The 14,973-nt window shown below is 40.2% G+C and overlaps 1 protein-coding gene across 6 annotated transcripts; it reads left to right on the forward strand.

Moving 5' to 3' along the window:
* The first annotated feature begins 471 nt into the window (after positions 1 to 471).
* On the forward strand, positions 472 to 6,389 carry LOC119503946 (mucin-5AC-like). Of its 6 annotated transcripts, XM_037796000.1 has the most exons (16): positions 472 to 632; positions 741 to 869; positions 978 to 1,106; positions 1,215 to 1,343; positions 1,452 to 1,613; positions 2,094 to 2,585; positions 2,730 to 2,969; positions 3,097 to 3,329; positions 3,498 to 3,545; positions 3,630 to 3,687; positions 4,069 to 4,163; positions 5,026 to 5,067; positions 5,281 to 5,496; positions 5,585 to 5,762; positions 5,874 to 6,053; positions 6,144 to 6,389. In XM_037796000.1, exons 1-16 carry the CDS (start codon positions 566 to 568, stop codon positions 6,233 to 6,235), a joined length of 2,490 nt encoding a protein of 829 aa, XP_037651928.1. In that variant the 5' UTR covers positions 472 to 565; the 3' UTR covers positions 6,236 to 6,389. The 6 variants fall into 6 exon arrangements, with proteins under 6 accessions (XP_037651928.1, XP_037651924.1, XP_037651927.1 ...); XM_037795996.1 differs by having other exon boundaries at positions 3,097 to 3,545; XM_037795999.1 differs by lacking the exon at positions 3,498 to 3,545 and having other exon boundaries at positions 3,097 to 3,377.
* The last annotated feature ends 8,584 nt before the right edge of the window (positions 6,390 to 14,973 follow it).

Raw genomic sequence — 14,973 nt, forward strand, 5'->3', positions numbered from 1 at the left:
AATATTTATGTTTAAAACCGTGTAATGGTCTAAATATTGTATATTTGTGACATCACAAATGGACAGAAATCCTAACGGCTTATTTCAAACACACAGTTTCTCAATACGGGCTGTGTGCATTTCTCCTTATATTGAGCGTTTTGATAGTTTAACAGTATTTATCTATCACTTAACCCTGCTTTATAATATAAAAGACATGAAAATCTCACTTTTTACAATATGGGACCTTTAAATACATTTATTGGTTTAGATTTGACTTGACATCATGCATTCTAAGAGTAGAGCTGTACAACAGTAGAATGTTGTGAGGTCATGAGGAAGTTGTGATGTCATGAAGCAGTTGTGATGTCATAAAGGAGTTGTGAGGTCATGAAGCAGTTGTGATGTCATAAAGGAATTGTGAGTTATTAAAGGAATTGTGAGGCCAACATTCCGGAGAAAACTCTTGATACCAACCAAAATCTCATCAATCTCATTTCAACTGTGAACGTCGAGTCTTCGACATTTCAACGGTGAACTTCGAATCTTCGACATTTCAACGGTGAACCATTACTGTTTGAGAGCCATGCCTTACAAGTTAAGAACAAGATTAGTAAGGACTCCTGAGCGTCCGTCCTCCAGTAGAAATCTGGGTAAGTAGTGATACCAAAATCCTGACGAGAACTGCAGTCTCTCTTACTTTAATATCCATATGATTTAGCTGCTGGGCTAATGATTACTAACGCTGCTTCTTCCTTAAGTCTGTCAGACAGTAGATCCCATCCAGGACATTTCAACGGTGAACCATTACCGTTTGAGAGCCATGCCTTACAATTTAAGAACAAGATTAGTAAGGACTCCTGAGCGTCCGTCCTCCAGTAGAAATCTGGGTAAGTAGTGATACCAAAATCTTGACGAGAACTGCAGTCTCTCTTACTTTAATATCCATATGATTTAGCTGCTGGGCTAATGATTACTAACGCTGCTTCTTCCTTAAGTCTGTCAGACAGTAGATCCCATCCAGGACATTTCAACGGTGAACCATTACCGTTTGAGAGCCATGCCTTACAATTTAAGAACAATATTAGTAAGGACTCCTGAGCGTCCGTCCTCCAGTAGAAATCTGGGTAAGTAGTGATACCAAAATCCTGACGAGAACTGCAGTCTCTCTTACTTTAATATCCATATGATTTAGCTGCTGGGCTAATGATTACTAACGTTGCTTCTTCCTTAAGTCTGTCAGACAGTAGATCCCATCCAGGACATTTCAACGGTGAACCATTACCATTTGAGAGCCATGCCTTACAATTTAAGAACAAGATTAGTAAGGACTCCTGAGCGTCCGTCCTCCAGCAGAAATCTGGGTAAGTAGTGATACCAAAATCCTGACGAGAACTGCAGTCTCTCTTACTTTAATATCCATATGATTTAGCTGCTGGGCTAATGATTACTAACGCTGCTTCTTCCTTAAGTCTGTCAGACAGTAGATCCCATCCAGGACATGCTGGACAACAGGTCAGGTGGAAACCAGAGGGCCACCAAGAGAAAGTCTGACGAGAGCCATGAAAGAGCCATCAAGACTAGCAGGACAAGTCAATGTCCCTCCGAGGGCTTCAGACCGTCATTCAGCAGAGGTTAGATGATATAGAAAGAACCTCAGGGGCTATTTTTTTAAAGTCTGGGTAACGTAAAAATAGCAACACAACTACTTGGTTAGATTTAGGAAAAGATTGACTTAGTTGGGTTTAGGCAACAAAACTACTTGCTTAGGGTTAGGAAAAATATACAAACAGTACATACTGTATACACATACAGTATATAGTGTGACTGGGTCGGTCCGGCTTGTCTCTGCCATGCTATATACACCTGGGTGCTAATAACATCTGCCTTAAAAATATCACCAAGTATAAAAAAATTTGGTTTAAAAATCATGAAAAAATGAGTGTTAAGTGTTATAAGTCTGGCCGAACCACTCTAGTTTTTATATAGTGTTAGGGAAAGGGTTATGCTAAGGATGGCTCCAGTGGTGAAAAGCAGTCTAAATCCACAATTCAGTACTATATAGTTCAGTCTTTTCACATGTTTTCAGCACTAAGTTTCTAACATGTGTTTAGGAAACTTTAACTCCGCTGAGGATGCTGGGACATCGACACCCGCCTGCGCCAGCATTAGCTCCAAATCTGAGGAGAAGAAGGGCAGGAAGAGGAGGTTCGAGGACACAGAAGCATACGGGAAGAGGAAAAGAACGTTCATGAGTCCCAATGAGGGCACCAGCTACCAGGCCACCACTGAGACCACCCCTGAGGCCATCTCTGAGACCATCCCTGACGCCATCCCTGAGGCCACCCCTGAAACCTCCTTCAGGTCCGGATCTGATACCTTCATCAGCACCAACTCTGAGGAGAAGAAGGGCAGGAAGAGGAAGTCTGAGGACACAGGAGAATACGGGAAGAGGAGAAAAACGCCCCTCAGTTCCGGTACGGACACCAGCTACCAGGGCACCAATGATACCACCACTGAGTCCACCCCTGAGACCATCCCTGAGACCATCCCTGAGACCACCTCCAGTGATGAATTTGACACCTCCTCCACACAAAACAGTAGAGGTGAGTAGAGATAGAAATATGTGAAACACTGATGAAGTGTGAGTTCTATCAGTAAATTCAATTGAGTTTACTCTTCGTGAGGAATACTACTAGCCTAGGAAGACTGTTTCAGCACTTATTTTCTAACATGTATAATGTGTTTAGGAACCTTTTACCCTACTGGGGATGCTGGGAAATCGGCACCCGCCAGCACCAAATCTGAGGAGAAGAAGGGCAGGAAGAGGAAGTCTGAGGAAACAAAAGCATCCGGGGAGAGGACAAGAACGTTCCTACGTCCGAGTGAGGGCACCAGCCACCAGGCCACCACTGAAACCACCCTTGAGCCCATCCCTGAGGCCTCCTTCAGTTACGGATCTGACACCTTCTTCTCAGAAGACAGCGGAGGTGAGTAGAGATAGAAATACGTGAAACATTGATGAAGTGTGAGTTCTATCAGTAAATTCAGTTGAGTTTATTCTTCATGAGGAAGGCTGTTTCAGCGCTTATTTTCTAACATGTATAATGTGTTTAGAAATTTTTGACTCCGCTGAGGATACCGTGTCATGGATACCCGCCAGCACTGACTCTGAGGAGAAGAAGAGCAGGAAGAGGAAGTCTGAGGACACAGGAGACTACGGGAAGAGTGCGGGCACCAGCTACCCCTGGTACCAGGCACCCCTGCGCTACCTCTCGAACCCATTTCCTTCTCTTTTTAATCTCTTTTTTCCATCCATCCCTGAGACCATCCCTGAGACCATCCCTAAGGCCATCCCTGAGACCATCCCTGAGGCCACCGCTGAGACCATCCCTGAGGCCACCGCTGAGACCATCCCTGAGGCCATCCCTGAGACCATCCCTGAGGCCATCCCTGAGACCATCCCTGAGGCCATCCCTGAGACCATCCCTGAGGCCATCCCTGAGACCATCCCTGAGGCCATCCCTGAGACCATCCCTGAGGCCACCGCTGAGACCATCCCTGAGGCCATCCCTGAGACCATCCCTGAGGCCATCCCTGAGACCATCCCTGAGGCCATCCCTGAGACCATCCCTGAGGCCACCCCTAAGGCCACCAGTAGCGACTCTGACATCACCTTCCCAGAAGTCACTCTGTTTCACAACAGAGGTGAGTAGAGATAGAAATACGTGAAACATTGATGAAGTGTGAGTTCCATCAGTAAATTCAGTTTAGTTTATTCTTCATGGGGCGTACTACTAGCCTGGGAAGACTGTTGTATAATGTCTAGTGGATGTTGATAGGCAGATCTTGTTACCTTTGGACAGAATCAGACTGTTCACAGTCTTGATGCTAAGCTAAGCTTAACCGTCTGCTGGCTCAAAAGGTCATATCGTTCCTCTAAGTTTCAGTCTTGGCTTTTCGATTCATATTGGTAATAGGATTCGATTTTAAATTAGTAATTGTTACTGTAGTATTAGGGGTTAGTTTAGAAGTGGAAAGAAAGTTCTGAACAAGTACAGTCAAAGTGTTTGTGTTTTGTTTCTGCAGCTGACTTTGAGGCGAAATATGAGGAAGAGGGAATGCTGGGTGAAGGAAGCTTCGGAGCAGTCTTTGCTGGCCACCGCAAGGACGACCATCTGCCTGTAAGTTACACACACACACACACACACACACAGAATCCATGATTCATGTATCCGCTCTGTATGTAGTCAACGTATCCTCATACAACGGTTCATATGATACTGTATTTTACAAAAAGTTATTCCTACTTTTCATTGCGCTTTCCTACGAATGTCCAGCAACACGTGACGCATGTGTCAATTTCTGCTCCAGTCTTTTCAAAATAAAAGTTAGATTTAGGAAAAGATCGACTTGGGTAGGTTTAGGCAACAAAACTTTTTAGTTAGGTATTGGAATTTGTTTGGGTTAAAATAACACCGGGAGAGGCTTAATTTAAGTACAGAAGTTACATGAGAAAAACTACTTAGTTATGTTTAGGTAAAGATCGACTTAGTTAGGTTTAGGCACCAAAACTACTTAGTTAGGTTTAGGCAACAAAACTACTTAGTTAGGTTTAGATAACACAACTACTTAGTTAGGTTTAGACAAAACAAATACTTAGTTAGGTTTAGGCAACACAACTACTTAGTTAGGTTTAGACAACACGGTTTGGGTTAAAATAATTCCGGAAGTGGAGTAACTTAAGTAGCGAAGTTACATGACAAATCAACGTTGACTTCAGGTTTCACGCGGGGTACAAACACCGGCCTATTGGGGAAATTCCGGTAATTTTTGACCCACCCATAGACCCCGTTCCCTCCCTGCGCGGCAGTTGTCGCTCTTTATACTTCGTGGTTCACAATTACGTGGATTACATACAAATTGATTTTGTGGGATATATATACGAATGACAGTGCATTACTTTTCGTAGGTATAGCTACGAAGGGCGTATGAGAACAGCCTCATGTAGTATAAGCTGACCAAATGTCTGTTTCTGTCCCGTAGGTGGCCATAAAGCGTATCCGCGAGTTTCTTTACACAACAGTGGTAAGAGATTTGTTTTTCATCCTAATACCAACACTCTACATTATTTAAATCATTTGAGTAACATTTATTTTTAGTTATTTTTATTCTGAGTACAAAGGGAACATGTTCCTCTTGTACCTCATACAATCTAACAGTTAAAATACTGTTAACTTTTGTATACATGTGTATATTAAGGTTTCATTATTTGCTTTCTCTTTCACTCCATATCTTTAGGATTTGGATGGGGAAGTTACAGATCTCCCTACAGAGGTGGCACTGCTGCTGTACCTCAATCAAGCAGGAGCAGGAACCAGTGCCGTGGTGGGCCTGCTGGACTGGTACAATCTGGACAATGAGCTGATTCTCGTCCTAGAGAGACCCGTCCCCTGCATGGATCTCTATGACTATTTGGGGTCCATACAGTCATCAATACAGGAGGACATGGGCCGGGTAAGCAGTTGATGACATGTGTGTTTCTGTATGTGTGTCCATGCCAACCGTGTCACACAGTCTTCATGTCTCTTTCTTTCTCCCCCAGATCATAACAAAACAACTGGTGGAAGGTCTCCAAGAGGTCCACTCCGGAGAAGTTTTCCACAGGGACATCAAGATGGAAAACATCCTCATCGAAACCGGTTCTGATGTCCCACGTGTCTGGATCATTGACTTTGGCTCTGGCGAATTTCTGACAGGGGAGAGGTACACTGAAAATGAAGGTAGGCTGTCGTTCTTATGGTCCTGTTCTCTGAAACAACCCAGCATCTTTGCCGTCTCTGTCCTGTACTCCCGTCCCTCATCCATTAACCTTTGTCTCTGTGTGGCTGTAGGTACCCTGGTATACACTACTCCTGAGTATATCCGGCGTGGGTGGTCCACGCCTGAAGCTACCACTGTGTGGCAGCTCGGTGCGGTGCTGTTTGAGATGCTGCATGATGGGGTGACCCCCTTCCGTACCTCCCGTGACATCATCAATGCAGTCCCTGACATCCGTGACACTCTTTCCTACAGTAAGACATGCAGTAGAATACAAGCACACACATAAACACACAAAGAGTACAGCATTTGTATTTAAACATGATTCCTGTTGGTCTGTCCAGATTGCCAAGATTTTATAGCACGCTGTATGGACAAGAGCCCAGAGGCCCGACCCACCCTGGAGACTCTTAAGCACCACCCCTGGCTCGTGTGAGCTGTGGTCCTGAGGGATCCAGTCTGATGTGATACAGACTGGACCTCTCGGACCACGGATGGATCCCTGAAGACCACGGAAGGACCTCGTCCAGGGTTAACGCTGCTGTAGTCCCCATATGTGGCTCCCATTGCACTTTCTCTTGAAGCAGTAGAAATCAGACCGAGGCTGGTGGCGTCAATCTCTAGTAGGGCTGTGACGGGGAGGAAAATTTCTTGTGACAACATGGGTGTTACCGATTACACCAGAGATTTTACAGGAAAAGATGACGGTCATCATGTGTAGCCGCTTACTTTGATCTTTACCTTCAGGTGGCTGAGTGACTAGCCTCTCCGGTAGAACTTTTGCTGCGGAGCCGCTGGGGTGTACCCGGCGCCGCTCCGCCGCGCGCACCAGCTATGACCGTTCCGTCCTCCTCTTAGCATTGGGTATAAATCTGAAATTTAAACCGCGTTTGCTTTCCTTTGCCATCTCTCGGTCTTTCAACTCTCTCCCGTCCCATGTGTGTGAAATCTGACTCCTGCTACTCTCTGCTGAGAATCTGTATGGAGCAGATGCATCGGTCGTCCGACTATCTATTGACAACCTGCCGCTGCAGGTGTGGGTGGCGGGTATGTAATGTAATGTGCCCGACCACCGTGTAACACTGGTAACACGGACTACCGCGACAAGCCATAGTGATTATAGGCCTACGTTCATGCTTCAAACACCCAGCTGTCCGTGGAGAGGGGATCTCTCTTTGAATTGCCTTTTCCGAGGTTTCTTACCGAGTTTTTCCTCGTTTTCTTAGAGAGCTGGAGCTGGGTTGAGAGTGCACGGGATAATGTACAGCGAGCCGGTCATTGTTGTCCCGCTAGCTGTACATTATCCCGCTTATTACACGGCTACTTACTTAAGAAATCACTAATTTGAGACAAAAATGGTCCTCCACAGTCCGACATCAGAACTGCGTCCATAGCAAAGGTCTGCTATGAAGAAATAACAGACCGTAGCCGTGTAATAATGGGGTTTTATTTTATACATGGGGCTACAAATAAAAATGACTTGAAGTGAATTCAAAATGTCTACAGGGTGGAGGTGCAGTGGTGATCACTGTCACCTCACAGAAAGAAGGCTTGATAAATAAATAATGCCTCATTCCTCATAAGAACTTCTTGAAACAATGATTTATTTGTACTATTACATCTTAATGTTTTTGAAGAAAGGGTTGCTGTACTGGATTGCATGAGATTGTCCATGTGTTCATGATAAATTGCAGTTAAGATCAGCGGGACTAGCTCCCAACATTCAGTATTTGGATGGATGTGCAGTGACTGATGTTTGAACTACAGGTCATGTGATAAATGGGACCCAGAAAGACTATTTTACAATCACGTCTTTACAAAAACTAACTGCTGGAAAATTATTGAGAGGCCTGAAGCCACAAAGAATGATAGAAAGCTTGTTAACAAGAGTTGGTACAGTAGAATAAATAACAAATGAAGGACTGGTTTTCAATATACTGTAATAGAAGAGGGCATAACAGCAGCCCACGAAAGGAAACATCTAAAGTACTCAAAGCTGGCGGCGGAACACCAAGAGGCTGGCTGGAAAGCAAAGGTTTATCCCGTGGAGGTCGGATGCCGGGGATTTGTCAGCAAAGCAGTAGTCCAACAGTTCCGTGGTGCTGACGGGATGACGCGGTCAAACCTGCGGAAAGCTGTGAAGGAGCTAGGAGAGTGTAATATTTCATATAACATTTTATAGATTATATTTATGATTAGTTCGACAAGAGAAACAAAAATCTGGTTCACGTTTGTCTTAAAAACAGTGCAGTAGGCCTTTATTTTAAACATGGTAGTGCTTTTCTTGCATACATCGTTAGTGATCTGTCGCATGATAGGTTACATTCAGTATGGCCACGGATCAAACAATCCATAACATGAAACGATTCATAAAACAATTATCGCTGCCATTTGATAGCAGATAGAGCAACATTTTTACATAAATTATATCACCTTGGAAAAGAAAATATGACACTGAGTTCTTGCACTCTGATGCAGAAGCATGCACTGCAGATGTTAATATTTCTGGAATAGGTGAACAGCTGGACCCAACAACTTCATTTCCATTATTAATAAGTTGTTTTTTTTTTGGTTTTCTTGTATGAAGTCAAAGTTTACATGGTCATTTACAGATTGATTTTCATGACAGCTGAAGTACCGCGGTGGTGGGTAGCATTTTTTCCATTCAGTCGTGACTCAGCACAGATATGTACACTGATTTCGGTCTGGGCCGGTACTCGGAAATGTTCCGTCAAAGTGAAATATTGCTCGCTCTCTGCCATGAGATTCAGAAGATTTGTGAATAACAATAGGAGGAAAAACAATCTGTTAAACAATAAAAAAAAATGTCAAATAAAAATGTATAAAAACTAAAATGTAAGATCACACAGACTCAAAAAACTCACATGGATTAGAAATCGATTACACACAATTAAAAATCATCCAACCATTTCTTGTGCAAAAATATTTTCCTTAAGGAATGATAACTATTATGACAAAATGTGGTGGCACATTGATATTTCCTTATATAGAAAAATAAAGAATATAGACGATGATTGGAGAAAAGACATAAAACAAGTAGGAGATCCTACATCCAGGCCCGAAGCCTTTTTTCTCTGAAGGTGAACTTCTTCAAGTGCAAAGGTTATTGAAATGTTTCAGCAACGACATTTAGTGATGAAACACATACAAAAACAAACCTGTTACGGATTAAAATCATAACGACTATATGTCATTTTGTATATCTGTTTATATGTATTACATATAAATGAAATATATGTGAAATACTGGCTGAAACTAAACCAAACCTGTGATCACTGATTATTGATTGGGAACATACATATGTAAATTGTTTGTAATGTACGATGTTGTATTATGCGATTTTATGTATGATGTGCTATTCCTTATTTTTTAAAATTTATTTTCTTTTTCTTAAAAGCCTAACCAGGGACAAGGTCTGCAAATTAGCTATGGCTAGAAGTCCTATATATACGTTGCATCGGTTGCACTTTAATTAAGTGTAACAATGCCTATGTATTGTCCCTGTCAAATAAACTAATAAATAAATGAAATAAAAACATACTCTGATGGTTAAAATTCATAAAAGTTGATTTTTGTATTTATTTATTTTTAATAAAAAGTGAACATAGTTGCAGAAACACACATAATATTCATTACAACTGAACAAATAGAAAATATTGGATATCAACCCTTCAAAATGAGCTGTCCATCTCAAGGACTGAGCCATGATGTAGGTCAGTTATTAATTATTATTTTCTATGTGCTGTTTTCTTTTTTTCTCTACATTTATTTATTTATTTATTTAATTAATTTATTCAAGGTTTCTATCTTACCATCACAAATTATACTACTGTAGTACTTATTACTTTTAATTCTAACTAACTAATTAAATTATTTTAAATATTATTTGTATGATATTTTTTCTGTAACTTTACCTCTAGGGATGGGAAGAAGGCTGGACCTGTCTCTGTGTGGGAGTGGGAGGCGATGTGTATGTGTGTGTGTACATATTAAATGTTAAATGTAAGATATAATTTTTTTTGTATTATGGCATCGGCGTTATGTTTTGTTATGTTTGTTATGATATGTTTGGAAAAAAGGAATAAAAAAGAATTTTCCAAAAAATGTAAACATGTACTGTAATCTACATTCATCTGTCATGTCAAACAGACTGGGATGAGATTTTCAGGAAAAGCTCATGAATGGTATAATAGAATAAAATGCAGTTCATTCTCTGCCTCATCCAAATCACACTTCCTGTCATCCTCTTACCAGTTTCCACAACCATAGGCAGGGTGTCACAATACAAACTGATCATAACACAATAAGCCTAAATGCAAAATTTGTATTTTACTTGGTACTTCTTTTGACCATTTCTCCATTAAAATAGTTATTCTGACAATATCAGGCAGCTGTGCGTTTAAAACAAAACAAGAAACTTTGTTTGCATCGTTGCCATTTTATTCTCACTCCTAGACTAAATAACCAACATTTATTTGCAGGAAGAGAGTTTAATATTTGCTCTATAAACTCAGTTGCCAGTTCATAGGCTACACCTAGATTATTAGGGCCTATTACAGACTATTAGGGCCACATTGAGGGAAAAAAAATAAATCTGAGATTTCGAGAATAATATCATAATATTATGAGATTAAAAAGTCATAACATTAGGATAATAAAGTAAGAAGTTTACGAGAAAAAAAAGTCATAATATTATGAGAATAAAGTCATAATATTATAGAGTAGTAATTTACGTGTTATTTTATGACTTTATTCTCGTAATATTACGACTTTGTTTTATCCTAAAGTTATGACTTTATTCTCGTAATATTACGACTTTGTTTTATCCTAAAGTTATGACTTTATTCTCGTAATATTACGACTTTGTTTTATCCTAAAGTTATGACTTTATTCTCGTAATATTACGACTTTGTTTTATCCTAAAGTTATGACTTTATTCTTGTAATATTACGACTTTTTTATCCTAAAGTTATGACTTTATTCTCGTAATATTACGACTTTTTTTTGGTTTTGATTTCAAATGTAAACTCACTTTTATTGGGCAGACTATGAACGAATGTGTCAGCTGTTGCTAGGGGTCAGGGGGGCCCCAGCAACCAACCTGACGATGTTTCCCGCCAGTAGGTGGCTAACCACGTGGGGTGTCTCCTTTAGTCATAGAGCAGTGTTAATGTAAATGTACGTTGTTTTGATTTCAAATGTAAACTCACTTTCATTGGGCAGATTATGAACCAATGTGTAACCTGTTGTTAGGGGTCAGGGGGGCCCCAGCAACCAACCTGACGAATCTGATGACACCTCTCAAATTAAAGAACTCTCATTGGCTCTTTGTTTTGTGGCCTTCATTTAAATACCGTCTTCACGTCTCCTTCTGCCTCTCTGACTTCTGTTTGAGGTGGGCTGTATTCGGAACCGCATACTGCATACTACTGAGGAGCGCAGTATGCAGTATACAGTATACAGTACATACTGCATACTGCATACTCAGTAGTATGCAGTATGTGACAGTTAAAGTGATGTATTTAGCAGTATGCTAGACGAGGCTTAATTAGCCTTTAAACCAGCTCTTAAAGCACAGGACAAAAAAACAAACTTGTACCACTATTACAATATTATCAAAAAATACAGCTTTGATTTTGTTGTTTATGTTCTGCTTGTTTACTTTATAAGATACTGCAGGTTTAAACTATTTATTCTGACAGCTCATAAAGAAGTCCGACAAACAGGATCATCAACGAGGAGAGACGGGAAATATAAAACATTCATCCACAACGTTTACTTTACTCAAACTGCTTTTTCAGTTACAGCAAAAAAAAAAAAGTGGACTGATCTCCCTCCAGATATTAGAGAAATGTTAAAAAAGTGTCATGTTGTCTCATCAGGAACCTCTCTGCCCCGTCAGAAGCTGCTCTTTCCCTCGCCACTCTGCTGCTCTGTATCCGCTCTGTGAGCGTCACTGGCCGGCTCTCCAGCGAGCTGGAGAATTTTTCCAAATCAGTACGTCATCCGGGTATTTTTGGCATACTGGAGATTTTGCTTTTGTTCGCATACTGCATACTACATACTACATTTTGGCCAAATCAGTACGTACTACTAGTATAGTATGCGGTTTCGAATACAGCCGTGATCTCACGTTAACTGTGTATTTAGCTAGCTAGCTGTACAATTCAGCCGATTAGCATTTTAAGGCTGAACTTTATGAAAACATGTAAATGTCCTGTTACTGTTGCTGTGAACATAAATATCTAGGCTAGAACAGTTTCAAGTTCTCCTCAATGTATATAACGTTACTGCTGTGGTCTAACAAAGGCAGAGCTGTGTGTGTGTGTTAGCATCATGCTACAGTAGACAGGAGAACTTGGCTGCCATGAGCTGCTCGGTATTATTTAATGCTGTGAGGGAGGGAGAGGTGCGTATGTGTGTTTGCGTCTCTTCTAGAGATTTGAGGTCTTGTCATTTTTACCGTGAGCCGCGTTGTTCACAGCAGCAACAGACAGGGACTTTGCTCTTTTGACTGTATATAGACATCATATCAGCAACATAAATACAGTTTAAATGTTTATATCTGTAGAATATGTCACGGACATGAAAAATGTAAAGATTTATTTTTAAATCAACACTTTCTGCTTTCATTTCAAAATAAAAGCCATCACTTTGTTTTTTCTGTTGACAGAATTCCTTCATTTGCTACCATAAGGCTTTTATTCTGAAATATGTGCAGGACAGTGTTGCAGAACATAGAGTGACTCAGTGAATGAATAAAATACAGGGTTTTAATGGTGGATTATTACCATTATTTAAAAATTACCACACGTTTCTTAACTTTTTTCTGTCTAAAATATTCATAAATGACATTTATAATGAAATAAAATGCCATTATGAAAGGCAAACTCTATGTAGAAAGAAAGGGCTGACAGCTGCAACAACAGATTGTTTTATGTGATTTAACTCTGATGCAGCCTTTGATAAATTGATCATTTTTGAATGTGTGTTTTTGAGATTAACTTTAATTTAAATGTTTGCATTTGTGAAAAATGTGAGACTTTTAGCCATGAAGTTTTGGACACTATGTTATCTACTTAGTGAGCCTTGATCCAGGATATATATATTTATATAGGATATGGAATAATTAATATATTCAATATAATATCTTACCTGGCCTCAAGTGAAGCTATTGAGCATTTTCTTTGCAAGGTTTAATACTTTGAAATCACCTGTAAAAAAAGTACATCAAAATGTGCGTAATGACCGGGAATGGTGTGCTATGACCTGTCTAAGAGATTCGCGTAGCGGTCTCCAAAAAAATCGCGCGAAAGCGTGATTTCTTTGGGCCTATCATCCCCCTTCTTATAACCTCACTGTGGTCCTCAGACCCGCCCCTCCCCCCAGCACCAGGCACACTAGTCAAAATTTCTTGCGAAATTTTCTAGTTTGAGTTACTGTTGCCTTTCTATCATCTCCAACCACTCTGCCCATTCTCCTCTGACATCAACAAGACATTTCCGTCCACACAACTGTGGACGGAATACTCAGACCAGCCCGTCTGGGACCAACAACCATGCCACGTACAAAGTCACTTAAATCCCCTATCTTCCCCATTCTGATGCTCGGTTTGAAATTCAGTAAGTCGTCTTCACCACTCTAGATGACGTAATGCATTGAGTTGCTGCCATGTGATTGGCTGATTAGCTATTTGTGTTAACAAGCAATTTAACAGGTGTGCCTAATAAAGTGGCCGGTGAGTGTATATGCTAGTGACCCCAGAAGGTTAAAGGAACATAGACGATTGACTTGGGTTAATACTGACTTCTTTATCTCTGTGAAAGGTCAAAGTACTATTTTCTTGGTAAACTATTATTGAGAGTATTGTGAACCTTTTTTATTTTACATATTTTTGATATCATTCCCTTTTAGTTAATAAATTGAATAAATTGTTGGGGACATATTTGTTATGTGATTTTTATTAGGCATAAACAACCACAGTGCAGTCACATATAAGAAATAGGGAGGAAATAATTATGGGTTATTAAAATAAAGCAACAACAGGAAGGGTTTAACTAAAGCCTACCTGGGAATTAAGTTTTACAAACACAGGGCGCTACCTTTATAAAAAGGTGCAGAAAGCGCTACATTAAAAAAAATAAATGTTATAGATTCTGGCTCATCATCACGGAATTGGCCAAAGTTAAACGCAGTTTCACGGCAGTTTGTGAAATTGTCGCGAAATTGTATCTATGTGATACATAAATTTCCCTTTTTATTTGTGACGCTCAGCACGACTTTCAACAACGTAATTTTCGTACTAATAATTTCCGCTCCAGTCTTTTCAAAATAACACTATATAGTTAGGTTTAGGAAAAGATCTACTTGTTTAGGTTTTGGCAACAAAACTACTTCGTTAGCTTTCGGAAAACATTGCGGTTTTGGTTAAAATGATCACTTTTAAAGCATTAAATGGCCTTGCACGAAATTATATCAAGGATCTATTGACCCCTTATGTGCCTGGGCATCCCCTTAGATCAGCAGATGCAGCTCTGCTGGTTTTTCCCAAATCTCTGCCTGTGACCAAAGGTGACCGGGCCTTTGCGGTTAGAGCCCCCCCCCCCGGGCTGTGGAACGCTCTACCTATTGAAATCAGACTCGCTACTTCATTACCATCTTTAAAAGCCCTTCTTAAAACTTTCTTTTATAGGAAAGCGTGTCTGAATAATTAATTTGATGCTGACTTTTATCATCCCTCTCTGGCCATTTTATTCTGCTTTTTAAAAATATTTTTTTTCCCGCAAATGTTTTTTATTTTTATTATCCATCTGTTGTTTGTATTTTATTTTTTTTGCTGATTTATTGTTTTTTGCTGTTTTGTCTTTTCTGAAAAGCACTGTGTAACCTTGTTTAGAAAAATTATTATGTAAATAAAGTTCATTATTATTATTATTATTAAAATAACACTGAAAGTGGCATAATTCAAGTATGGAAGTTACGTGACAAATAAATCAACTTTGACTCCCCCCATCCACCCCGACGTCCTCCCTATGCAGCGTTCGCAGCACTCTATACTTCCCGGTTCACAATTACGTGGATTGCATACAAATTGATTTTAGTGCTGACAATCACAAAAAAAAAGTGAACTTTGTGTCTATGTACACGAATCAA

This window comes from Sebastes umbrosus, chromosome 15 (genome assembly GCF_015220745.1).
Source record: "Sebastes umbrosus isolate fSebUmb1 chromosome 15, fSebUmb1.pri, whole genome shotgun sequence".
Classification (NCBI taxonomy): domain Eukaryota; kingdom Metazoa; phylum Chordata; class Actinopteri; order Perciformes; family Sebastidae; genus Sebastes; species Sebastes umbrosus.